The sequence below is a fragment of the Cucurbita moschata genome, unplaced genomic scaffold, assembly GCF_002738365.1.
Source record: "Cucurbita moschata cultivar Rifu unplaced genomic scaffold, Cmos_1.0 Cmo_Scf00016, whole genome shotgun sequence".
Classification (NCBI taxonomy): Eukaryota; Viridiplantae; Streptophyta; class Magnoliopsida; order Cucurbitales; family Cucurbitaceae; genus Cucurbita; species Cucurbita moschata.
This window is the reverse complement of record NW_019268532.1, coordinates 2,206,486-2,231,526: the sequence shown is the minus strand read 5'-3', so window position 1 is coordinate 2,231,526 and position 25,041 is coordinate 2,206,486. Positions and strand designations below refer to the sequence as shown.

At 34.8% G+C, this 25,041-nt stretch overlaps 3 protein-coding genes, 2 long non-coding RNA genes and 1 other non-coding gene across 8 annotated transcripts; 3 read left to right on the top strand and 3 right to left on the bottom strand.

The window, feature by feature from the left end:
• The first annotated feature begins 216 nt into the window (after positions 1 to 216).
• On the top strand, positions 217 to 2,715 carry LOC111454735. Its single transcript, XR_002712488.1, has 5 exons — positions 217 to 339; positions 447 to 1,206; positions 2,118 to 2,206; positions 2,278 to 2,527; positions 2,606 to 2,715. It is a non-coding gene; the product is annotated as an uncharacterized LOC111454735 (long non-coding RNA).
• Positions 2,716 to 5,174: 2,459 nt separating this feature from the next.
• On the top strand, positions 5,175 to 6,801 carry LOC111454352. The gene is made up of 4 exons (XM_023095810.1): positions 5,175 to 5,630; positions 5,782 to 5,841; positions 6,012 to 6,086; positions 6,193 to 6,801. Exons 1-4 carry the CDS (start codon positions 5,310 to 5,312, stop codon positions 6,562 to 6,564), a joined length of 828 nt encoding a protein of 275 aa, XP_022951578.1. The 5' UTR covers positions 5,175 to 5,309; the 3' UTR covers positions 6,565 to 6,801.
• Positions 6,802 to 9,084: 2,283 nt separating this feature from the next.
• Positions 9,085 to 12,517, bottom strand: LOC111454351 (tubulin beta chain-like). The gene is made up of 3 exons (XM_023095809.1): positions 12,035 to 12,517; positions 10,122 to 10,391; positions 9,085 to 9,989 (listed from the first exon to the last, which is right to left on the bottom strand). The coding sequence occupies exons 1-3, from the start codon at positions 12,432 to 12,434 to the stop codon at positions 9,313 to 9,315; spliced, it is 1,347 nt and encodes a 448-aa protein (XP_022951577.1). The 5' UTR covers positions 12,435 to 12,517; the 3' UTR covers positions 9,085 to 9,312.
• Positions 12,518 to 16,493: 3,976 nt separating this feature from the next.
• LOC111454363 lies at positions 16,494 to 22,418 on the top strand. Of its 2 annotated transcripts, none has more exons than XM_023095832.1 (13): positions 16,494 to 16,807; positions 17,129 to 17,362; positions 18,501 to 18,808; positions 19,326 to 19,418; positions 19,492 to 19,579; positions 20,302 to 20,395; positions 20,513 to 20,610; positions 20,676 to 20,751; positions 20,859 to 20,959; positions 21,181 to 21,300; positions 21,403 to 21,479; positions 21,547 to 21,591; positions 21,699 to 22,418. In XM_023095832.1, the coding sequence occupies exons 2-13, from the start codon at positions 17,159 to 17,161 to the stop codon at positions 21,826 to 21,828; spliced, it is 1,434 nt and encodes a 477-aa protein (XP_022951600.1). In that variant the 5' UTR covers positions 16,494 to 16,807; positions 17,129 to 17,158; the 3' UTR covers positions 21,829 to 22,418. The 2 variants fall into 2 exon arrangements, with proteins under 2 accessions (XP_022951600.1, XP_022951599.1); XM_023095831.1 differs by having other exon boundaries at positions 16,496 to 16,807; positions 21,695 to 22,418.
• Positions 20,496 to 21,766, bottom strand: LOC111454366. Of its 2 annotated transcripts, none has more exons than XR_002712411.1 (3): positions 21,532 to 21,766; positions 20,975 to 21,463; positions 20,496 to 20,846 (listed from the first exon to the last, which is right to left on the bottom strand). It is a non-coding gene; the product is annotated as an uncharacterized LOC111454366 (long non-coding RNA). The 2 variants fall into 2 exon arrangements; XR_002712410.1 differs by lacking the exon at positions 20,496 to 20,846 and having other exon boundaries at positions 20,910 to 21,000; positions 21,096 to 21,463.
• Positions 22,419 to 22,938: 520 nt separating the features above from the next.
• On the bottom strand, positions 22,939 to 23,042 carry LOC111454762. The gene has a single exon (XR_002712495.1). It is a non-coding gene; the product is annotated as a small nucleolar RNA Z279/snoR105/snoR108 (small nucleolar RNA).
• Positions 23,043 to 25,041: the final 1,999 nt, after the last annotated feature.

Genomic DNA, 25,041 nt, shown 5'->3' with positions numbered 1-25,041 from the left:
TAAACACTATTTCTACTTTTAAGTTTCTTCTTTGTTATATATATATAGATATATAATTTTTTCATGTTTTAAAATTTCTAAAATGTCTATTTTGTCATCAACTATGGAATGTAGGTAATGGATAGTATAAGGATATTTTGGACATTTTAATATATTGATTTCAAATATTTAATTCAAAATAATGGTAAAATAAGTTGACATACCAAATTTAAGATAATAATTCTTAACTTGAAAATATAATTTAAAAATGAATATGAAAATTGAAAAGGCGCGGGAGGGAGACTGCAACACGATCGGTGGACCTCAGTTACTCGTCTTCACGAAGATTTGATCTGCCAGGTATCGGTTCCGTCTTTAATTCGCTCTCTCTTTTGTTCCGATTTAAGAAGAACGCCGTGAAGATTTTAGTCTGTTGTTGTTGAGAAATTTTGGGCGTTTCTGTGTAGTTGAGAGGGAATTTGGTTTTTGCGAGATATGGAACGATCGCTTGATGCATCGAAGTCGGATTTCAACACGAGTTTGAAGGAGAGAGACGCTTTTCTTTGTCAAATTATATCAGGTTTTTTTTGTAGGTGTTGACATTGTTGCATTTCACTCGATCGATATTTTTGTTATGTTGCCGAAATGACGAACAACGAGTTGCAAGATTTCAAACAATTTTTAGCCCTCTCTCTGCTAAAACCACCGATCTGTATGTTTGCGATCCAATATCTTTTAAATTCTTCAATGTTTTCTTTTTGAACTTTATAGTTGTAACTTTCAAATAGTTTCAGGATGTTTCTTCAAGAAGTTCATTATAGGTTGGAAAATCTAACGAAAACGAAATTCCAAGACCTAGAGTTGCGAGATGCAGAGATTACGAGAAACGCTAGCATCCGAAAGGAGCTCTGAAAATCTTCTTGGCATAATCGTGCAGAGATTGAAAATCTTCTTGCTAATATGGAAGAACTTCAATCTTCGAATAATGAAAAGGATTGCACAAAAAGCAGGCTTAGAAAGTAAGTTGGAAAAGATTGAGGTTGATTCTAGAAAATTAAACGATGATTTTGGTAGAATCTTTCATGAGTTGGAAGTCTCAAGAAAGCATACTGGCGCATCGGTGTTAAACCGATGCACATCTGGCTAGAAAACCTATGGCTTAGGAGTGAAGGAAAAAGAAAAGCATCTTCTGCACAAGCACCTCGTGGCAATGGAGATTCTGGAAAGGTAAGAATTTCTTGTCTTGTTGCTTCAGCTATTACTCCTAGGCTCTGTTGTTCTCTTTATCTAAGTTTGAAGTTCTGTGTGCATATGATCCATTTATCAACTATAGCTATCCATTTCCAATTTCATTTTTTAGGAATGAGATGCTCATATTGCTCCAGTACAATTGTAATCTATATGAAACATGGGTCCTGAAAGAGAAACCTAGAACAAAGCAGAACTAAAGTTTACTACTAGTACACACTGAGATTAAAAGAAAGTAAGAAACGTAACCAAAGCCCCACTTTTCCTCAAGGGTTTAAAACGCGTCTACTAGGGAGAGATTTGCATACCCTTTTAAGGACTGTTTCGTTCTCCTCTTCAATCGATGTGGGATATCACAATCCACCCTTTTGAGGGCTTAGCGTCCTATTACCCAGTATTTGATTCTGATACCATTTGTAGCGGCTCAAGCCCACTGATTGTAGTCCAAGTCCACTCTTATAATGAATGATTCATTCCCCTCCAAACGAATAGAGAAGAGATTGAGAGATTTTTGCCTAAATGAATATGCCTTTTTACCTCATGCCTGTGATCTCTCAATAATGTCAAATTTGTGAGCAATTAAGATAGACTGACTTAAACTGATATCACAATGAAAGAATATTGTGAATGGACAATCCATCTAGGCTGGTTAGATGTGGTTAGATGTAGTGATCGTGTATTCTTCTTCCTTCGGCTCTCCACGGTGATATGATATTGTCCACTTTAAGCATAATCTTTTGTGACTTTACTTTTGGTTTACCCAAGAGGCCTCGTACCAATAGAGATGTATTCTTTATTTATAAATCCATGATCAACCCCTTAATTAGCTGATATGAGACTCCTCTCCCAACAATCCTTAACAATAACATGTTACGTTTTTTGGTTATTAGGAGGACGGGAGCTTAAAACAGAAGAAAGACGTCGAAAGTGAATCAAAGACCCCTTTCAAATCTCACAAATTAAGGAGCAGCATGCATGTGTAAGTTAGTACTCTCACAACATATTTGTGGAATTATTGAGAAGGTAGCAATTAAGAGGAACATACTGCAGGGAACAACGCAAAGCCAAAGCATCACAGCCTAATAATAATACGGTCTCCATATTGATGGAAACCATTTAGAGTGGAAGTAAGGCTGATAAGATATCAAAACCAACAACACCACCAGCAACGCCGCCGCACCCCAAGGTGAGGCAGCGGTGCCTTCTGCGACGTATACCGGCTCGAGCTTTGTTCTCGGAGTGATGATTACAAGACGACCATATCTAACAATCGAGTTTCCAACAAACACAAACACTAGAGGTAATAACAAGAAAAAGATCTTGAAATTGACCTTTGTTCTTTTCACCTGGGATCTGTAGCTTGAATATGATGACACAGATAGCAAAATGACCAAGATTCCAAGAACAGCAAGCAGAGGCCTTGGCGGAGGAGCTATGGAGGCCAAGGCCTGCTCTGCCCATCCTTGTTTCCATGATGGGCCTCTCCTCTCTCTTATCAACCAACCCATTGTTCTTCTCTCTGTTGTTTGAGCTTGGGGAATTCAGAAGAATAGTGGTCGTATATATATAGAAAGAGAGAGAGATGAAGATTGTTTGTTAATTTGCTTTGGCATAAATTCTGTGGGGCCAATTGGTTCTTTCTCCATTTCACCTGTTTCTGATTCGACTTCACCGAATTGGCACCAGTGCCAATTCCTTCGTAGTTTTCAATCATTTATCCTCTTATTTTTTTCCATCTGGAAAGGCCTTTATATTTTTTTCTTTGGGTTTTGCTCAGAGAATATGTTCTTAAATTTTGCATTTAAATCAAGGTCAGGATTTGAGCCATATTAAAGGTGAATTTGTTGAAGAAAGTTGGAATTCCACCTCGACTACTTAAGGAAAAAAGTCCGGGTATATAAGTGAGGTCATTATTTCTAGTAAAATTAAGACGTTTAAAGTTTAAAATTTGACATGTATGTATGTGTTAAGTTTCAAAAGTCACTCTTTTACTTTTAATAAAAATTTTAAAAAGTCATTTTTTTTAGGTATAAATTTCAAAAGGTTTGTATGTGTAGTTATTGAATTAAGGATGATAATATATATATATATTGATGAGGTAGGTTTTGAATGTTTATGAACTAAAGGTAATAAAACTGAGAGTTGAGCCAAAATGAGATTTGATCTTAGTGGTAAATTTTGATTGACGTCACGGTATTTTCATAAGATTTGATCTTAATGGTAAATTTTCATTGATGTCATGATATTTCATATGTTCATAAATTCAATATCGACATGAGAAATCAATCAATATTTTGATTATATTTAATGAAAGAATCATTAAAATATAACAAAAATATCACCAAATTGAATGTATGAATAATCAAAATTTAAACTTATTTTAAAAAACTAATATAATTATTTGTTAATCTAAATATTTTTAATGAATTTTTTATATTTTCCCATGAATAAATGAAATGCAAGAGGGAAACACCGATGATGCATTGGGCCGGGCTCAAATAAAATGGGCCATTTGCTCACGATGGCCCAAATTTGGCCCAAATTTCGAGAGGCTAAAAAGAGCATCGTGAGTCAGGTGCGGTGTTGCAAGAAGGGAATAATCTGTGGTCCTTATTTTATTATACCAATAATACGCACGACTCAGATCATAGAAACTTCATAATTAAACGTGTTTACTTAAAATAAAGTATGGTAGAAAGACTTGTGTTTGTTTGTAAGGATAATTTTCATTTTTAAAAGCGATGAGTAAGTAACTTAAATCATGTTGGCAGCGAATGTCGGGATCATCAAGTACCTAATCCAAATTTCAAATCCTAATCCAACTCCTAGATATGGATTGTTACCCACTTGGGTCAAAACGAGATTGAAAGTACGGTACAACTTCCTATTCTATGTTTAGCTTTTTTTTCCTTTTTTGTTCTGATTTTCGTCTATTTCCTTTTTTTAATAAATAAAATAAAAATTCAAAAAATTGCCTTTAAAAAATTGTTATATTTTTCTAAATCGAGGCTTTATTGTCCCAATAACAAGAACTTATCTTATTATTGTCCATTTTCCAAAGACAACAAATATAATTAAATACTTAAAACAGTAAAAAATTAAATTAGATAACCCTTCTATAATTTTATACATTTAACCTAAACATTTTTCATAAACAACATAAACTTTAATTTCTTTTATATATAAAAATGGTAAAATTCAATTTTTTTTTTAAATTTTAGCCAAATTAAAAATTTTAAAAGTTATTCTTTTATATATTTTGTAAATTTATCTAATTGCAAATAATACCCAACCATTATTATATATTTTTGTGAGGTTGAAGAATATTTTGGGAGTCAGGCTCGCCCACTCCTGTTCAATACTCCAATAACTATATAATAGATGGTCGGGATGGAGATGAGAAAGACTTTCAAACGTAGTTTTTTGTTTTTAAAAATAGTTAAGACAAATTTAGATTTGATCTAGTATGTTTCAGTGTATTATGCAACGCTAGTATGTTTTAGTGTATTCTGCCATTCTAGTATGTTTCAGTGTATTCTGCCACTCTAGTATGTTTCCGTATATTCTACCACTCTAGTATGTTTCAGTGTATTCTGCAACTCTAGTATGTTTCACTGTATTATGCAACGCTAGTATGTTTCACTGTATTATCCAACGCTAGTATATTTCAGTGTATTCTGCAACGCTAGTATGTTTCAATAGGACGAAGTAAGTCATTAAAATGGCTACTATCAGATAGAATAAATGGGTCAAAGTTTGACTTTTAAAGACCAAGGTTAGACCTAAGCATGAGTTGGCCTTTGGGCTTGTTCGGGCCCGTTGACGGAGAGAAGAGGCTTAAACCCTAGAGGGGCATCCTGAATCTCTATACGGACGACACGTGTCACATCCCACATTCTTTGCCAAAATCCTTTCCTATTCTGGTTTTGTGAAACCCAGTAGTCTTCTTCAACCAAACACTCACACGCTCTCCTTTCGTCATGTTCTTCCTTCTATAAAATCCTCATACTCTCCTTCTTCTTCCTTTCTTCTTCAACCTTCCATGGAATTTTCCTTGCCCTAAGCCTCCCAACTTCGCTCCCATGGCGGCGACTCCTCATTGCGCCTCTCTCGATTTCGCCTTCTCTCCTAAAGAACACGAAGTCGCTCAAATCCTCCTCGAATTCTCGAAGAAATCCGTCGTTTATCTCGGATTTATCCCCGTCTGGACACTCCGACGCAAGAGATCCGCCTTAGTTTCCCCGCCGGAATCCTCCGCCTCCGTCCCTTCGCCGCCGTCCAAGAAGGTCAAGGAGTCCAGCCCTACCTCTCCTCTCGTCCTCAACTCCTTGCCGTTGTCGCGAAGTGAATCCGATGAACATACCAACGCTAAACACTCCAAGAAGAAGCCCTCTCTCGATAAGGTCTCTATTGCATTACCGATTGATTACTCTTCTTTTACATTTGATTTTCTTGTTTAGACCTAATTTTAGTGATTTCTGTTCGTTGTTTGTGTTCTCTGGCTCTGATTTTGTCTGTTGAGTTCTTATCGATGTTTTTGGATCTTGGATTCAGAAATCTCAGTTTGTGGAAGCCATTGACGAATTGACCAAGCAGAATCAAGGTTTGAAAGGGGTGAGTTTTATCATTTATTTTATTTGTTTTAATTTTTCTTTTTACCTTTTCTGGGCGCTGCAAAATTCGTTTGTCCTTTTCCTATATTTTCCCCCCTACTTTTCATACCCTCACAAATATTATCTTCTTCTTCTTCTTCTCTTTATTTATTTAATTTTCCATTAAAACAGGAATTTGAAGCTATGAAGCAACATTATAATCATCTGAAAGCTATCAATTCGGAATTGAAGGCCAAAAAGCAAGAGGTTCTTAATTTTTCTACTTGGAGCTCTGCAGTCCCCAATTTCATTATCTTATTTTCTGTGGGCTCTGTTTTTGAATCAAAATCTTACTGTTCTTCTTCTTGTCCAGATGATTCTCGGTTCTAACAGCTCTAAGAACGAATCAGCAATTCCAGAAATAGGAACCTCAAGTTCGGCCATGGAAGTCGTTAAGCTGCTCACAGTCGAATCCTCAACTCATCAGCCAGATCCCATGGCGGAACAGAGTAATAATGGCAGTCAGAATTTTCAAATCCCGATTGGGGGAATTCCTTTCTATGATCCTTCTTCATTGAGCCCAATGGGGATTCCTGATTTGAACATCTCTCTTGAAGAAATCAACCAGAGGAATTACTCCAGATTCATGGCGGCTCGAGCAAGAAAGAACAGGATTCAGATCTGCAAGAATAAGAACAACGGCGTTACCAAATTGCAGACTCCTCCAAACAATCCCTGTATGTGATCTCAGAGTTCAACAAATTCCACATTTTCACATTCTTTTTTGATCTTAGGATTTTGTTCATCAATTTGTTTGATTTGATGATGCAGAGGGCCTATTTTGATTGTGGAATTGGGTTAGATTAATATTTTTTTTTTGTTTGTAGATTTTTGACTTGGATGTTACTCCAATTGTAAAGGTAGATAGAATCCTAAGAGCTGCACCATGAGCTTTTTTTTTTTTTTTTTTTTTTTTTTTTTTCTTTATTAACATAATTATCAATATATAAATAATAAAGAAGTAAGTTTCCTATTACTTATTTGCATGGTGTTATATATAATAATAATAATAATTATTATTATTATTATAGTTCTTTTAATGTGTTATTTTGTTGTTGAGAATAGTGAAAGAAATTCGTGGGTAATTAAATTAGAGAATTTTCTATATCAATAAATAATAATAATAATGTTATTCCTGAATTTTAGGGTATTAATTATGGAAATTTTGTTGATTGGATGGATGCTACATAATTCAGCAATTTTGGAAGCTCGTAGATTTGTTTACATATGTAATAATATGTGGCTTTTTTTTTAATTGTTTTTTAATACATAAATGGTATTGGACATTTCTTTTGTCCTGCTCATAATACATCAATCAAACATGCAAGACTAGCCTCGAATACCTCAAGGCGGTAAGATTTGCCCAAAGAAAGGCAACCAAAGGCCGAAAGGCAACCAAAGGCCCAACACCCAACTCGGTCACGTCGAGACTAGCCTCGAATACGTCAAGACCGTAAGATTTGCCCAAAGAAAGGTAAGCAAAGGCCCAACACCCAATTCGGTCATGTCGAGACTAGCCTCGAATACGTCAAGACCGTAAGATTTGCCCAAAAAAAGGCAAGCAAAGGCCCAACACCCAACTCGATCACGTCGAGTTGAGACTGAACCGAATCCAATCGTAGTTTAAAATTTATTTGGGTTTGATCTTAATCAAATTCGTCCCAATCCATGCAAATTTGTACAGTAACAACACAAAATTAAAATTTCAAACACAATTTTTTTTTTTTTTTTTTACACGAACTTAGTTTAAATACCCTAATAATTTATATATAGTCAAGAAAATACCACTATTATTCAAATATTTTGATCATTTTAAAAAAAATTAATTATAACTTAGTTACCAACAATATTTTTTCCTTAAAAAAAAAGCTATAATTTTGATAAAATTCTGTCAATTGTAGCACAAGTTATTGGGTATAAACAATTAGAATAAAAAAATAGAGATTGTTTTGTAGTTAAAAAAGGGAATTTTTTATTGTTGTTGAAAATGTTGAAAATAGAAAATTTCCAAATTCTGTCAAAGATGCGGAAATGATTAATTTCAGAGCATCAAATTTGGTAATTCAATTGATTGATATTTTGCTGTAAAATATAGCAATTTTGGAAGCTCACATATTCATTATTCCGTGGCTCTTTCTTTACATAAATGGTATCGCCTTATTTATTTATTATACATTTTTTTAAATATAAATAAAATCGATTTTAATAATTAATTAATTATGTTGATGGAGAATGCCGTTTTTGCCACACATGTTTCTAAAACGTCATCTAATATTCAAATTCGATTGAATGACATGTTTTCTCGAAAGCACGTATCATTGTAAAAATATGTTGTGATCGATTGTCATTCAACTATAGAGGATATTAAAAAAATTAGGTGATCCAAAAATTAGATCGATCCAACCTAACCTTTAAGTGGGCAAAGGGCACCCTCTACTTCTACTTCTAACTAAAGGCTAACAGCTGGAGTTGATCACTCGGACCTATTAATGGGGATGTTCCCCAAAGTCACAAAGAAAAAAAGGAAGTGACAAAAACTGTTTTGAAAAAGAGTTTAATGACATAGGTGTGAAACAAAAACTGTTTTGAAAAAGAGTTTAACGTAGGTGTGTCCGCACACCCCCTGAATGGATGAGAAAAAAAAGGAGATTTCTCAGGTTTAACGACAGAGGTGTGTCCGCACACCCCCGAGTGGAAGAAAAAAAAGGAGATTTCTCAAAGCAACTCCAGACAACTTTCCTGTATGAGCATTCGGTACACATAACGAACTCCTACTAATTTTTAATTTTAAAAAATATGTATTGTTTAAGAAAAATGTATAAATTTTATTTATTTTAGTTTTATTTAATTTCATAATTTTTTATAATTTATTTTTTAACAACTCTTTAACACAATTTTAAAGTAGTTTAAATGTAATTTTAATTGAGATTCAAAAAGAGGTAAATTTTAATTTGAATAAATAATTAAAATAGCCATAATTGTTGGGGTTAAAAAATTTATAATTAAATTACATCTAAAAGCCAATATTAATTTAGTTATATATTTTTTGCTTCAATTTCTAAAAATTTAACTTTATTAAATATTTAACCCAAAAATTTTCATAGTTGAACCGATTGGGACAATGACAAGTATAAACACGAGTACTTATTAACATCATTTTTGTATTAATAGAAAGAACAAACAACTTATAACACAGCAAAGAAGATGAACCGAAATAATAATAATAACAATGAAATAAGAAACAAACAATAGATCCAAGAACATAAACAAGGAATTCAACTTGAATCAAAATGGAAGAAGAACAATCAAATCAAATCAAATCAAGCAGCGCATAATTTGTAGATGAATTCTGGTAACGATATAGAGAGAATATAATGATGATATGAATCATACCAGGAATTCAGCAAAGCAGCGGCGGAGAGAGATTAAATTGCTACTGCTCGGCATACTCTTCTTCATGATCCTCAAAATCAGCTTCATCATCAACGGTGGCATCCTGATACTGTTGATACTCAGCAACCAAATCATTCATATTACTCTCCGCCTCTGTAAACTCCATTTCATCCATTCCTTCACCTGTGTACCAATGCAGGAAAGCCTTCCGCCTGAACATGGCCGTGAACTGCTCGCTCACCCTTCTGAACATCTCCTGAATGGAGGTCGAGTTTCCGACGAATGTGGACGCCATTTTCAGACCCTTTGGAGGGATGTCACAAACGCTTGATTTCACGTTGTTTGGGATCCATTCCACGAAGTATGATGAGTTTTTGTTCTGTACATTGATCATCTGTTCGTCTACTTCTTTGGTGCTCATTCTTCCTCTGAACATTGCAGAGGCTGTCAGGTAGCGGCCGTGGCGGGGGTCGGCGGCGCACATCATGTTCTTGGCGTCCCACATTTGCTGGGTCAGCTCGGGGACGGTGAGGGAGATGTACTGCTGAGAGCCACGGGAGGTCAGAGGAGCAAATCCAACCATGAAGAAGTGAAGACGGGGAAATGGGATCAAATTCACTGCCAATTTCCTCAGGTCTGAGTTCAATTGACCTGGGAATCTCAAGCAACATGTTACTCCACTCATGGTTGCAGAGATCAAATGGTTTAGGTCACCGACTGTTCATACAAACAAAACAGATATTGAGTTTATGAAAATGCTAAAACAGAGTATTCTACGAGGAAATTAGCTCATCAGTAGTGTTTCTTTGAAAAACATCTAAGAGAGAGAGAGAGAGAGAGAGAGGTTACAGCTAGGAGTGCTGAGCTTTAAGGTTCTGAAGCAAATGTCATAAAGAGCTTCATTATCAAGAACCATGCATTCATCAGCATTCTCAACCAGCTGATGCACTGAAAGAGTGGCATTATATGGTTCCACAACCGTGTCTGAAACCTTGGGAGAAGGGAAAACCGAGAAGGTGAGCATCATCCTATCCGGATACTCTTCTCTAATCTTCGATATCAATAGGGTTCCCATGCCAGAACCAGTGCCTCCTCCAAGAGAGTGACAAACCTGAAAGCCTGGCACACAAGCAAAGGACAACAAACTTGACCAATTTAATTAAGAGATGGGAAAAATATTGCTGTTCTACCATGGTAAACACATTATTTACACAAACCCCACTTGGGATAAGCTATAAACAAATAGAAATAGGAAAAATGGTTAACAATTTGTTTCTTGGGCATCCCCATATTAGAGCCATTCAAAAAATCTACAGCATGAATGATAGAACTCTAATCCCCGTCTGTCACACCACTTTTCTGCAGCAAGTAATATGTCAAATATTAAGATCTTGGAAGTAAAAAGGTCATGTTTTCACTTTTACTGCAATTTATAGTTGCATTGTAATTTATCTCAATGTGATCACTATTCATGAACGCTATTCATTTTGATAAGAAAAGGTAGTGTCGGTACGGTAGCTCCAGAGTACGACAATTATCCAATCATGGAGTGGTGGGAGTGAGAAAAAATAATATTTTCTGACCATTAAAGTTGGCATTCTTTTATTTCAAGTTGAAATAGGTGGAATAAAATATTCCAATGGATTAAATGCATGAGACAAATGTGGGACCGACTCACCACCCAACATTGTCCCCTTCACAAACCACACAAATCATATAGCTCAGTAAAAAAACCAGATCATGATCGTAAAGAACAGTAATTCATGAAAGCTTTAATTAATAGAAAGAAGGCAATTATTAGTATTGTTGAGGATGTTAAAAGCCAGTTGTAATTGCAATACCAAACGTGGTAGAGGATCCTTTCCTGTTTGTTTAATCTCTAAGTATATTTTTGGGTATGGACAAAATTTGGTATCCCATCTTTCCAATTAGAGTGAAGAAGGCAGTAAATGGCGAGGAGAATTAGCAGTTAGCAAATCAAGATTGATGAACTTAATTTCAGTTGTTTAAAAGAAGAAAAGCAAATAATCGTGTTTTTCAAGGAAGAACAAATAAAATTGTCGGAGATTTAAAGAACAGCCAACTGTGTGATGTTGCCAAAGCAAATTAAGTAGGTAGCGGATATGGATCTGAGAAAGGTTACAGCAACCATCACTTTCTCCTTCTACTTTACTAATAATATTAACAATATGAAGGAAATCAGAACAGTTGATTTCTCAATTTTATCATCTCCCGTTTCTCACGTCAATAATGGAGATATTTTTGTTGTTCATGCCCTCTAGTCTTATCTTGCTTCGAGGAAAATGAAATCCGACGATATTTGATCGTTTTTTGAACTTTAAGCCAAAAATTCGATAAGAACAACGAAAAGTCTTTCACATGCGTTGGATATACCAGAGAATATTGGACTGAAAAGTATTCAGGAAATTTGACGAACACGAAGATTTTCGACGCATAAAATGCGATTCGCGAATAGTTCAATAGAAACGAAAAGATTCATTCAATTCCTGAAGCAGTATAATCAGAATGCAGGTCAAGATTCAATCAAAACGAACAGATTCTTTCAATTCATGAAGCAGTGTAATCAGAAATTCGGAATGTAAGCACGTGTTCAATCGAAACGAAAGGATTCATGAAGCAGTAAAATCAGGATGTAAAAGTAGGATTCACAAATGATTCAATCGAAACGAACGTATTCCTTCGAATCAGAAAGCAGTTTAATCAGAATGTATAATCGAAGAACAGAGCAGAGAATGCCATACCTTGCAAGCAATCACAGTTCTCGGCCTCCTTACGAACAACATCAAGAACGGAATCAATCAACTCCGCTCCTTCAGTGTAATGTCCCTTGGCCCAATTATTTCCAGCACCGGACTGGCCAAAAACAAAATTATCGGGGCGAAAGATCTGACCGTAGGGACCGGATCTGATACTATCCATGGTACCGGGCTCAAGATCCATGAGAACAGCCCTGGGAACGTATCTGCCGCCAGAAGCCTCATTGTAATAGACATTGATCCTCTCCAATTGAAGATCAGAAGAAGGATCGCCGTTGTATTTTCCAGTGGCGTCGATGCCGTGCTCATCGCAGATCACTTCCCAGAACTTGGATCCGATTTGGTTGCCGCATTGGCCACCTTGAACGTGAAGGATTTCTCTCATGGTGTCTTGTTTGAAGGAAATGGAAAACTGAAAGGCCTCTTGTTTTGATGAAAATGGATCGACGCGAAGAACATGAAGGCGAGAGTATCCATTATAAGACACAGAGGGAGCCAGAAATTTGGGGGTTAATATGGTAATAACAACAAATGGCGGGATAATTTCAATGGACGTGGACCATTAGTTCTTTAACACCGTCTGATCTAAATTGGACGGCTCTGATTTTGCTCCTCCCAAATTTTTGGAGGAGTCGATTTTTTATTTATTTTTTTACAATTCTTACCATTTTTTCTTTTTAAAATTAAATATTAAATTACACAACAAAATTAAAACCAACTTTTTATTTTTATTTTAAATACTATTATATACGTGAGAAATTACGACCTAATCCCCGACCAAAATGAGCATAATTTAGTAGTAATTATTATGTATGTGACAAAATTGTCCCCTAAATTGTTAATTTAATATTTAACTAATATTGATAAAAAAATCTTATTTAATTAACTATGTAGTTTAAAAAATTGAAATATAAATTTAATTAATTTTCACTATTTATTTATTATTATTATTTATTTAGATGAAATGTAGAGGATGATTGGAATATTTAATTTGTGAAATTTTATTACTTTTATAATTTAATTAATTTTTAGAATTCGAGTCGGTAGTGAAAATGAAAGTTTGTTTTTTTAAATAAATAAAAAAGAAACTCTATTTATAAAATAAATTAATAAATAAAAAATAAAAATAAGGAGATGAAATCAAGACCGTCCAACCACCATGATTGGATCTGTCCGGGCCCAGTTAGAGGTGTGTGACAGCGAGACTACGCAGCGGAAACAAGAGATGGAACGATTCGCACGTTACGATGATATACTCGCACGTGCGCCTCCCATTAACTTGGGCCCACCTCCTCACTTCTCTCACAACCACTTTTTGGAATTATCCCTTTTTTTTTTTTTTTTTTAATATTTTCCAATGGGATTTTATTGACCAAATAATAATAATATATATAGCAAAAGTGTCTTAATAATTATGATCTACAAAAGCATTAAAAAAAATTAAATGACTAAATTAAGCTTTTGTTGATTTTAGTTGATGAATTTTTCTAAAATTAATTTGGATTAATCCAAATTTATTATTATTTTTTAATCCAAATTTATTATTATTTTTTCTTGCCATTTATTTTAATTTCATTATTACTTATTTGATTATTTTCTAATTGGGCCTGCTTTGGGTTTATCTAGATTCTAGGCCCAAGTTTTCTTAATTGGGCCTGTTTAGGTTTATCTGGACTGTCGGCCCAAGTTTTCTTAATTGGGCCTGCTTAGGTTTATCTGGACTGTCGGCCCATGTTTTCTTAATTGGACCTACTTAGGCATAGTCTTAATATTTAGTTTTGGGTCACATTTCCATTCAATGGCCTTTAAACTTATTTGATTTTAACGAGAGATAAATCCTTAAATAATATTTAAATAATATATTTAGATGATCACCCTAACTTATAAATATATTAATTTTTTGTTCATATATTTTAATATTTTTTCTTGATCTATTATATGTCTATTTTTTAATAAATTATTTATGAATTTAAAATATTAGAAAAAAATATACTTGTTCTAGCCTAACCACTCTGAAAATTATAATCTTTAAATAAATAATCGCTCGAGGTAAATCAAAATCTAACCTAACTAGTTGAGCTACAAAATACATTTATATGAAGTAAATCGCTTCTCGACTACTTTAGTTTTAGGTGCTACCGAGCATTCAACCTCTCCAAATTGCTTGACACGAAAACGACTTAAATCAAAGAGAGAATATATATTTTTTAAACAAAAGTCAATGTTCTAAAAAGTCAACTCCAAAATTACCATATTACCCTGAATTTATATCAGATAAACACTTTCATTGATGGAAGCAGGTGTCGAACAAATTAATGAAGTTCAATAATCACGAGTTTTCAAGGTCACGTGGATGAAATCTCGATCGTCCAATATAGTGAGTGGACTTTTTTTGTCGAATCCTCTAGAAATATACCGATAGTACCCTTGAGCAATTCAAATTACATAATTTCGGGAAAAAAAGTCAATGAATTATTTAATTTTATTTGGGCAACGAAAGCCAAAAGTCAAATAAAGTGATTTGTTTAGAGCATGTTGCAAGCATGTGGCAATTTTCATCTTAGTAATTAATAATTGACACTTGAAATTTCTTTTATATATAATTATTTAAAGGGTTGTTTCTAGAATGGTTGGAAAATATTTTTGTATTTTTTATAATTAAATTGCTATCAATATATATTTAAATATTTATTTGATTTCCCTTCTCCCACTTTTAATTTATTTTAAGAGTGACATGTTTTTATTATAATAAATTCTAAAATTTATGAAAAGTGATAAATAAAAATCTGTTAAATTAAATTATATTTTTAAACCATTCAACATATTAAGAGCAAAATTTAATCCACTCATAAAAAAATAATTTATTTTATCAGTTAATAATATTTTTTTTATTATAAAAATTAACTTAAAAAAAAAAACCAATTTTAAATATCATTTGGAAATACCATAATTAATTCTAGAAATTCATAATTAACTGTAAATTATTTTTTTGAGTATTAATTTATAAATTTTAATAAATTTTGATATAATTTATTGTACTTCTCTTTTTGGGCTACTGAGATAAAATATTACATTAAAAAATTTATTTTAAATATTTAAAAATACTTAATTGGCATTACGATTTTATTTTGGATTATAATATTATATTATAGCTAAAAATATAATTTAATAATTGCAAATAAATTGATCGGAATTTGTCAATAATTTTATTTTTTTTTGCAATTAAACGAGAAAAAAAAGTAAACGCAAATTGGCAATATTTTATTTTCAACAAGCTTATAATAAGCTCTCTAAATCATAAGGTTTTTTTTTTTTTTTTTTTTTTTTTTTTTTGTTGTATATATTCGTTGACTTATATTAAAATTATAAAAATAAAACCCACGAATATAGTATTCTTAGATACATTGGGGCACGTCATTTTTTTCATTTAATTTTTCTTCATTACAACATTTATCATCATTACTATTTTTTTATTATTCTAAAAAACAATTAATAGTTCTCTCTTTCAATTTTCCTTTCTTTATTTTATTTTAATTATGTGTTTAATTATAATACCTCAAATATAAATCTTCAAACAAAATTAAATTGGTCAAGGTCAACATTTTTACCATATATTTTATTATTCATTTTTTTTACCTATTTCTATACATTAAATTAAACAAAGTACGCTAAAATATATTTTTACGTCAAATTTTGGAATATTGAAGTAAATTAAAATTAAAAAAATTCATATATTATACGCTGTTTAAATTGTTAGATGATAGAAATCCCAGGTCCACTAATTTAAGGAATGATTTATAAACAAAGAATATTCTCTCCATTAATGTCAGGCCTTTTGGGAGAGCCCAAGCAAAACCATGAGAGCTTATGCTCAAAGTGGACAATATCATACCATTGTGGAGAGTCGTGTTCGTCTAACATGGTATCAGAGTCATGCTCTAAACTTAGTCGTGCTAATAGATTGGTAAATCCTCAAATGTCGAACAAAAAACTCCAAAAGAAAAGGAGTCGAGCCTCCTCGAAGGCAGTAAAAAATGACTAAGACACCAAAGGAGTCTAGCCTTGATTAAGGGGAGGCATGCTTTGTTCGAGGGGAGGTGTTGGACGATGGAAGTCCCACATCGACTAATTTAGGGAATGAGATAATATCATACCATTGTGAAGAGTCGTGTTCATCTAACATAAATATCTGAGTTTTTAGTCAATGATATATGTTTTATGCTACTGTACTCCAGTTGGCAACAAAAACTATATTGAATTAATATAACAATTCAATTTTTTAATTTTTTTTTTAAATTTTAAATTTTTTAATTTTTTATTTAAATATTTGAGGGTGTAAAATTGTTAATAAATATAAAATTTTCATATCGACATCCAAAAAATAATAATAATAATTAAACGGGTAAAAATGGATTGAGAGAAAACTATATTTAATTTGGCACTGTCATGATTTGAAGCCTCTCTGCCCTTTAGAATCCGCGGGCACCGACGGAGGGAGCGGAGTCGCCGGTTCTGTTCTTCACCTCTGTTTCTTCTTCTTCTTCTTCTTCGACTTTCAACAATCAAATTTGAAGGAAGAAATCGTTTCATTGCCGTCCTAATTTATCACTTTGGTTGAACTTTCTCTTAGCCTTTACGAGTAGCTGCAGCAGCAATGGTGTTCATCGGATAATTTCTCTTACAAGAACGTTTCTCGACTTCTTTTGAATGTTGATTTTTAATTCACTGATTCGATAGCGACTTTCTCTTGGAAATACGGTATGCTTCTTGTTTTTCTTTGTCCAGAGGGATTTTCTTGTGCTGTTTGATTACTGGCGCTACTTGCTACTTGTTGTTTGGTTGTTGAGAAAAATGAAGAGTACTGGATTTATCGTTCTGCGTATTTATTAATACTTTGTGAATGTTAGTTCAATCCGCTGCTTAGAACTTAGTTCTTCAATGATTGAGAAATTTCGAGGTTGTAATGATCATCTGATTGAGTTTTGAGTGGTCTTTGCTGTTTTTCCCCCTTTTATTCTTGCTTCTGGCGTAAATGAAGTGGAAATTGAATCAGTGATGATGATCATCCAAATTATATAGGGATTTTGGATATTAGTAGAGGTTTGGAAGATGGGGAACACGCTGGGAGGCGTTTGTTCGAATGGAATTGTTAAGGATGATTTCGTGACAGAGAAGAAAGCGAAAATATTTGAGGATCGGAAAGGAAATTCGTGTTTGAATCCTGATGCGAGTGATCCGGATGAACTGCCGCTGAAGCTTCGTTCTGGTGTGATCTTATTGCCCTCACCTCCGTCTAAGACAGGAAGCAATAAGGTATGGTTTTATTCCCTTTGCATTACCATTTCCATGTGATTAAAACCAAGTTGTGGCTGTGGAGATCAAATTTATTAGTCAATCATGATCAAAATAAAGAGAAAGAAGATTCTAGTTTGGAATTGATCAACGTAGTAAAATGTATAAATAACTAGATTTGATGAATATGTTTGGATCCTTGAGAAGTTAATACAGGATTTCTGAAAGTGTAGAAGTTGGAACATTGGAATAATGCATTATTTAAGAAACAAATTATGGAGATATTGAAAGGGCGATTTAGTCTCTGTAGCATTATGTTTCAAATAGTGACTACTCATATATGTTTTTTCTCCTGTTGAAAATGTTTTGTAAGAGTTCAAGCCCACCGCGAGTAGATATTGTCACCTTTGTGATTTTCATGTCGAGCTCCCCCTCAAGGTTTTCAAAATGCGTCTGCTAGGGATAGTCACACCCTTACAAAGAATGATTGTTGCGTCTGCTAGGGATAGGTTTTCACACCCTTACAAAGAATGATTGTTCCTCTCACCAATTAAGGGATCTCACAATCCACCCCCTTCGGGGCGCAACGTTCTCGCTAGCACACCGCTCGGTATCCACCCCCTTCAGGGTTCTCACACCCTTATAAAGAATGACTGTTCCTCTCACCAATCAAGAGATCTCACAATCCACCCTCTTCGGAGCGCAACGTCCTCGCTAGCACACCACTCGGTATCCACCCCCTTCAGGGTACAGCGTTCTCGCTGGCACTCTACCCGGTGTCTGGCTCTGATACCATTTGTAATAATCCAAACCCACCGCTAGCTCTTATACAAATTGATTTAGTAAACATTGGAAGTTCTTACTTATCCTCTATGGTGATCTGCATGATTATGCCTACAGTATTAACACTGTTCTTAACAGTATTTACACTGTTCTTATGTTATCAATAATATTTTGACACCAATACAAGAGTTTGTCCATTCTTGATCGATTAAATAAGGCCAAGATTATAAGTTCTAGATTTTTGATCTGCAATGCTTGCCATCTTTTATAGGAGCAACACAACACTAGATGAATAGTTTGGTGTTTATACCTTCAACCCTCAGGCTTTGATGTGAAGCTTGGCGCCTGTTTATTGTTGTTCTGTCTTACTGTATAGGTTGCACCAACGAACGCGCTAGGAGGGGCACGGAAAGCAGTTGATTTCTTGAAAACTTTTGGAAATAGTGTGTCAAATATGCACACAAACAGTGGGTTTTTTACAGGCATGGCTTCAGATGGGAGGGAGATTTCCATTTTGGCTTTTGAAGTAGCAAACACCATAAGCAAAGTAGCCAATTTATCCCGATCTCTCTCAGAAGACAACATCCAGCTCCTCAAAAAGGAACTTTCACAATCAGAAGGGATGAGACAATTAGTGTCAACAAATGTAGAGGAATTGCTAAGCATTGCAGCTGCTGACAAAAGGTGTATGTTGTAAATTGTCATAAGTTTTGATTTGAGTAATTGAATTAGATTTGATTTGGTTATTTGGATTAGATTTAGTCTTAGTCGGAGATTTAATTCTGTAATGCTATATAATGAGAGATTTCTCCCTCCATTCCTAACTAGTGATATCGGGAGATCGGAGAAGTAATATCAGGAGATGGGAGAGTTTTGGGTGTTACGTCGTATTTGTTGAGTGACATATTTGGGAGAGTTTTGAGCGTCACATTGTATTTGTTGAGTGATATGTTGGTGAGAGTCTTTGTAGTGTGATGGTGAGGTATTCACTTGTAAGCTTTGGATTTAGTGATTGGTTGCTATCCGTGGATGTAGGGGAACTTCTTCTCTCCGAACCACGTAAATATCTTGGTGTCGTTCATTGGTGATTTGAGTACATTTGTTCCGCTTTTGGCATACAACAGTGTAGTCATGGAATGTCTCGTGTAGTTTTGTGCTTATAAAAGACAAACCTTGTAGTCTTACATTTCTGTTCTTGCAGGCAGGAATTTGATGTGCTCTTACGGGAGGTTATACGATTTGGAAACAGATGCAAGGATCCACAGTGGCACAATTTGGATCAGTTCTTTTCAAGGTAGTTAATATTGTCAGATTTTTGCTCAATTATCGAGATCCGAAAACAGTGTCGAATAATTTTGGTATTCCAGACTAGATTTGAATGATTCGACTCAAAAACGAGCTCGAGAGGCAAGAGCAGCTATGCAGGAGCTAACTATCTTAGCTCAGTATACTTCTGTAAGTTCAGTTTTCAGCTCAGTTACTTCAAGATCGTCATATTTTGGCTTATCATTGTTGGAGAAGTACATTTTCAAATTCTAGTAACATTTGACTGCAGCTTGAAAACATCTTTTTTATTATTTTCTGTGAGATCACACCGAGGTAATATCTGCTAGGTGGGCTTGGGCTGTTACATATGATATCAGAGCGAAACACTTCGCATACTTGCGGTGGGCTTAGGTTGTTACGTATGGTATCAGAGCTAGACACTGAGCAGTGTGCCAGTGAGGACGTTGGCTCCGGAAGGGGTGGATTGTTAGATATCTGCAAGCGGTGGACTTAGGCTGTTACAAATGGTATCAGAGCAAGACATCGAGCAATGTGCTAATGAGGATGTTGGCCCTGAAGGGGGTGGATTGCTAGATATCTGCTAGCGGTGGACTTGAGCTGTTACATATGGTATCAGAGCGAGACACCGAGCAGTGTGCATGTTGGCCCTGAAGGGGGTGAATTGTTAGATCCCATATTGGTTGGAGAGGAGAACGAACATTTCTTACAAGGGCGTAGAAACCTCTCCCTAGTAGAGGCGTTTTAAAGGAAAGCCTAAAGGACAATATATGCTAGTGGGGGCTTGAGCTGTTACGTGTAGTGTCGGCTTGAGCTGTTACGTGTAGTGTCGGCTTGAGCTGCTACGTGTTCTGATTTTTACCGAATTTAACCGAATACTGAACCTCTGGCAGGAATTATACCATGAAATACAAATATTGGAAAGATTTGAGCAAGATTACAGACGGAGAGTCGACGAAGTGGAGTTCATGAACCAAGCAGGAATAGGTTAGTACATAGAAGCTTTCAACTTGCGAATATTGGCATAAATAATTTGGTGTCAATTTGTTACACAAGAAGAACATCCAAGTGTTATTCAATGCTATCATTTTAATCTAAATGTAGGAGAAAGTCTCTCAATATTCCAAGGAGAATTAAACGTACAAAGAAAACTCGTAAGGAGCTTTCAAATCAAAGGCCTTTGGTCCAGAAATTTAGACGAGGTATTTACTTCTGAATGACTCCAGATTTTTCTAAGTGATAAGAACTAACCAACTTTTGTTCACAGATTGTGGAAAAGCTCGTCGCGGTTGTAACATGGATAAATCAAGCAATAGCCAAAGCATTTGGAGACAAGAACACAGGTGCCTGCCTGGAATTGTCCAGTCATCCGACTTTCTTGCTTGTTCTTCATTCTTCCATCCAATCATTTATCTTAAACTCTTACTGTAATGGCAACCTACCATTGCAGATAAAACATTGGTTATAGAGGAGAGAAGTATTGGCCAGAAACTGGGCTCTGTTGGTCTTGCCTTACATTATTCAAACATAATCAGCCAGATAAATCTCATTGTAAGTTGGTCGAACCTTGTTTGAAGTTTGAATTCTTGATGCTGAATAAAAAAGAAGTCAAGTGGGGTGGGTCGAATGAATAAAAGGATAGAGAAATAAAAAGTAGCGGGCTTATGTTCTTAATTCGAATGATTACCCGATCCTTATGAGTGAGTTCTTCTTCTCGTGAACTACTCTCAAATTTGATCCTTGTTACTTAGAAAGGCTGTTTTTTTTGAAAGGCATGTCGCCCAACCTCCATTCCTTCCAATATGAGGGATGCATTATACAGGGCGCTGCCAACAAGTGTTAAAACAGCTCTGCGCTCTCGATTGCAGGTTGTGGATGCCAGTGAGGAGGAGGTATTACTTTTCTCTGTCTTTGACTGAAGTTTTCAACTTGAAAACCTGTGGGCCTCATGAGAGTTCTACTAATTCATAAACAATAATCGTGTCTTTCTGCAGCCAACTTATCTTGGTGTCAAAGTTGAAATGGATAAGATCCTTCGATGGCTTGTTCCTATAGCTGTAAACACAACCAAGTAAGGAGAATTTCTATTATTTAAGAGTTTGAAATGACTTTCCTAATCTCACCACGATTGGTGGCAGAGCACATCAAGCTTGTGGCCGGATTGGAGAATGGGCATCTCAAAGGTTCGTTTCAGGATTCTTCTTTTCTAGAGAGAGCGAGCGAGCGAGAGAGAGAGATTTCAGTTGGGCAACAATTAAAATGATTTCACCATTGTTTTTTGTGTAGTAAGGAACAGAGCAAAGGCAGAGCCACACAGAGCAACCCAATCCGCCTTCAAACGCTGTACCACGCAGACAAAGCGAAAACAGAGCAACAAATTATCGAGCTGGTCACATTGCTCCACCATCTCATCCATTTAGCGAAACACCAACAACAACGCTTAACATCTCTCCGCTGCCGATCTCCTACTCCCAAGGAAATGGCAATTACTCAACCAAATAAAGCTCGTCGGATTCAATACAATAGCCAGTTCGTCAAAACCACCAAGGACGGAGCTCCGGCCGACAGCAACAGACCATCGGCCGGTCAAACTCCGATCACAAAGAGGAATTTCAGCAACAGAAGGTACGGAAACCTCTAAAACTGAGAATAAAGATAAAGGGATTTGAACTTTTAAGTAAAGGGGTTTCGGTTTTGACCTTGAATTCTCTTGGTAGTTTAGATTTAAGCTGAAAGGAAACAATGGGTTAGTGTAGATATTAAAAAACAAAAACAAAAAAACATTTTTGAATACCTCACGTTTATCCCCACAATGAAATAAATATAGGAACCTTTTTAGAATTTCTTTTCCCCAGTGCATTTATGTATCATCTTCAAATTCCTTTGTATATATATTTTTTTGAGTTTTCTCCGCCTTTCTATGTATATTTACACTACAAAATAACGGTCATTTGTAAGTTCCATGCACCATATTCTCGCAGTTATGAGATGTGCATAAAGTTTGATAAAAGTTTAGAACCGTTCGAAAGTTGCAAAATTTTGTGGTTTTGTTTCCCTTGAGTGAAAATGAAAGATTCTCAAGTTGGGTTGGGGTGATAAAAAGCTTACCTTCATGAAGTTTCTAACAATGAAGCGAACTCAAATCTCAGAAATAAAACTTCATTTCTAGTTCAAAATTAATTTTAATTCTAAAATTTTTTAATATAGTGATAAATAGTATTAAATTTTTACCAAAACAACTCATCAAATCTTTTTTTAAAAAAGAGGGCAATTGACATGCATTAAAAAAACAAATTTCAATTGAAGATTTCAAAATCTTCATCCCTCATTTATTATAATAAAAAATAAATTTTTGGAGGGACTTTTTTTCCTTAGTATTCATTTTGAGGAAATGAATCTTTTAAGCTAAGAAAATAAAAGGTTTGGCAAAAAAAAAAAAAAAAAAACATATATATAGAATTCACAATAACTATTTTAAAAAAAAAATTTGAAGAAAAATGAAGAAACAATGATTTTGGACCTTCAAAGTAGGGATCAGAATGGAAGAAATGAGAGTGCCCAGTTGTCGTAACCAGGCGTTGGGGCAGACACCCAACTCGCATTCTTTGCGAGAGTCAACCACTTATCACATCCCGTTAACTGCCTGAAGGATCATGGTTGATTCCGATGCTGCTCCCGCCATTTTATACTATCCTCCCACGTCGCCAATTAGCAGCTTTTTCGATGTGGGACAGGAATTTTTACACTCCCAATTGGCTGATGCATTCCCCTCTGGCCCAGGCCCAGGCCCACTGTTCAACACTCTCTCCTATTCCTTCTTTGCTTCTCCATTTTTTAAATATATTTGGTTCCTTTCTTCAATTGAGGTAGGATCTCACTCCTTTTTGACACACCGCCTCGTGTTTACCCCCTTTGGGGAACAACCTCCTCGCTGGCACATCACCCGGTCGTCCAGTGTTTGGCTCTAATAGCATTGTAACGACCTAGCCCACCGCTAGCCGATATTGTTTTCTTTAGAATTTTCCTTTCGAGTTTTCCTTCAAAGTTTTAAAACGCGTCTGTTAGGGAAAGGTTTCTACACCTATAAAAGGTATTTCGTTCTTCCCCAACCAATGTAGATACCACAATACATTTAACTCGCGTACATGTAATTGCAAATATGATTATAAATATATACATGCACTAAAAGTTAGGGTAACAATCAATTGAAATCTAGTGGGTTGGCTGGACGGCTAGGTTGATTTGTTGTTAATTAGTGTATAATCCAAGACATAACCCACTTGACGTTGCTTAATCATTAGCAGTTCTTTCAGATCCCTACGAATTTCACCACTCCACCAGAAATTCCTTCTATCCCAATCGTGCTCCAACTTGGTAGTTTTCTACCGCCTGTCCAGGGTTGAGCCCTGAGATTTGACGGCAGACTTAAAAAGCCACCTACAGACGCTTTACGCCCAATCATTCCAAATAACGCTTGCATCCTCTGTATTATTGCGGCCGCTAGCACAAAGTTAGCCGATACTTATTCCCCAGATATCGTCATTGCTTCTTCTCCGAAAAAAGAAGTTCACGACCTATTGACCTTCTACCTCCATGCGACATTGTTTTGTCAGGATTTCGCCCATTGTGGAAAATTCTCCACTGCTGTCTCCCATAGGAGTCTGGGCCGTGTCTTAGTCCCAACGTGGTTGATCATCCTCTCGGACTAGCTACTCGAAATCGTAGGGATTGAGTTTTTACATATAATTTTTTCTATTTATATAGATTTTGTAAAAAGAAATATTCACATCAATTTTTGCGACATTGTTTTGTCAGGATTTCGCCCATTGTGGAAAATTCTCCACTGCTGTCTCCCATAGGAGTCTAGGCCGTGTCTTAGTCCCAACGTGGTTGATCATCCTCTCGGACTAGCTACTCGAAATCGTAGGGATTGAGTTTTTACATATAATTTTTTCTATTTATATAGATTTTGTAAAAAGAAATATTCACATCAATTTTTTTAATGAATAAATAAATAAATAAATACAGAGAGGACAATAGTTGGAGAGAGAATATCGATTGTCTAAGTAAATAATAGTTATTTAAAAGCTAATTTTCTTATAAAAGAAACAAGTAGCCGATTCGCTCTCCATGTTCTTATCATCATTTTCTAAATAAATAAATTAATTAAATTAATATATATATATATATGGTGCTAATTAAATATAGTGATTTTTAATTTGCAATTAAAAAGTTAATCACTATTTTCTAAAATTTTAATTTAATAACTACAAAAATTATATTTTCCAGACAATTTCTCCAATAATTTGTCTAATAACAATATTTTCATATTGATTTTTCAATAATTATTCTCACATAATTTAAAAAAAAATAGAATGAAAACAAAATAAACATAAATATCAAAATATCAAAATAAGAACAGAAATTCCGATTGGTGATGGGCAACTAAAAATATCTGACCTCAATAATTACCAATATTTCCTATTCTATATTTTTATTAATAATTCAAATAATATCTTTTTCATTACAAAAAAAAAAAAAAAAAAAAAAAAAAAAAACATAAAAACAAATTATTTCCCTCTTTAGTTTCTAATCCAATCTTAGGATGGGTAGCCATGTGTTTTTGTAACAAC

Bases quoted from the DNA above. Each gene is read 5' to 3' on its own strand.
- LOC111454352 (XM_023095810.1), top strand. From the start codon at position 5,310: ATGGCGGCGACTCCTCATTGCGCCTCTCTCGATTTCGCCTTCTCTCCT. The intron at 5,631-5,781 runs GTCTCTATTGCA...TCTTGGATTCAG, and splicing joins AGAAGCCCTCTCTCGATAAG to AAATCTCAGTTTGTGGAAGC. The intron at 5,842-6,011 runs GTGAGTTTTATC...CCATTAAAACAG, and splicing joins AGAATCAAGGTTTGAAAGGG to GAATTTGAAGCTATGAAGCA.
- LOC111454363 (XM_023095831.1), top strand. From the start codon at position 17,159: ATGGGGAACACGCTGGGAGGCGTTTGTTCGAATGGAATTGTTAAGGAT. The intron at 21,301-21,402 runs GTATTACTTTTC...GTCTTTCTGCAG, and splicing joins TGGATGCCAGTGAGGAGGAG to CCAACTTATCTTGGTGTCAA. The intron at 21,592-21,694 runs GTTCGTTTCAGG...TTTTTTGTGTAG, and splicing joins GGAGAATGGGCATCTCAAAG to TAAGGAACAGAGCAAAGGCA.
- LOC111454351 (XM_023095809.1), bottom strand. From the start codon at position 12,434: ATGAGAGAAATCCTTCACGTTCAAGGTGGCCAATGCGGCAACCAAATC. The intron at 10,392-12,034 runs GTATGGCATTCT...CTTGTGTGCCAG, and splicing joins GAACTGTGATTGCTTGCAAG to GCTTTCAGGTTTGTCACTCT. The intron at 9,990-10,121 runs GTAACCTCTCTC...TTGTATGAACAG, and splicing joins AAAGCTCAGCACTCCTAGCT to TCGGTGACCTAAACCATTTG.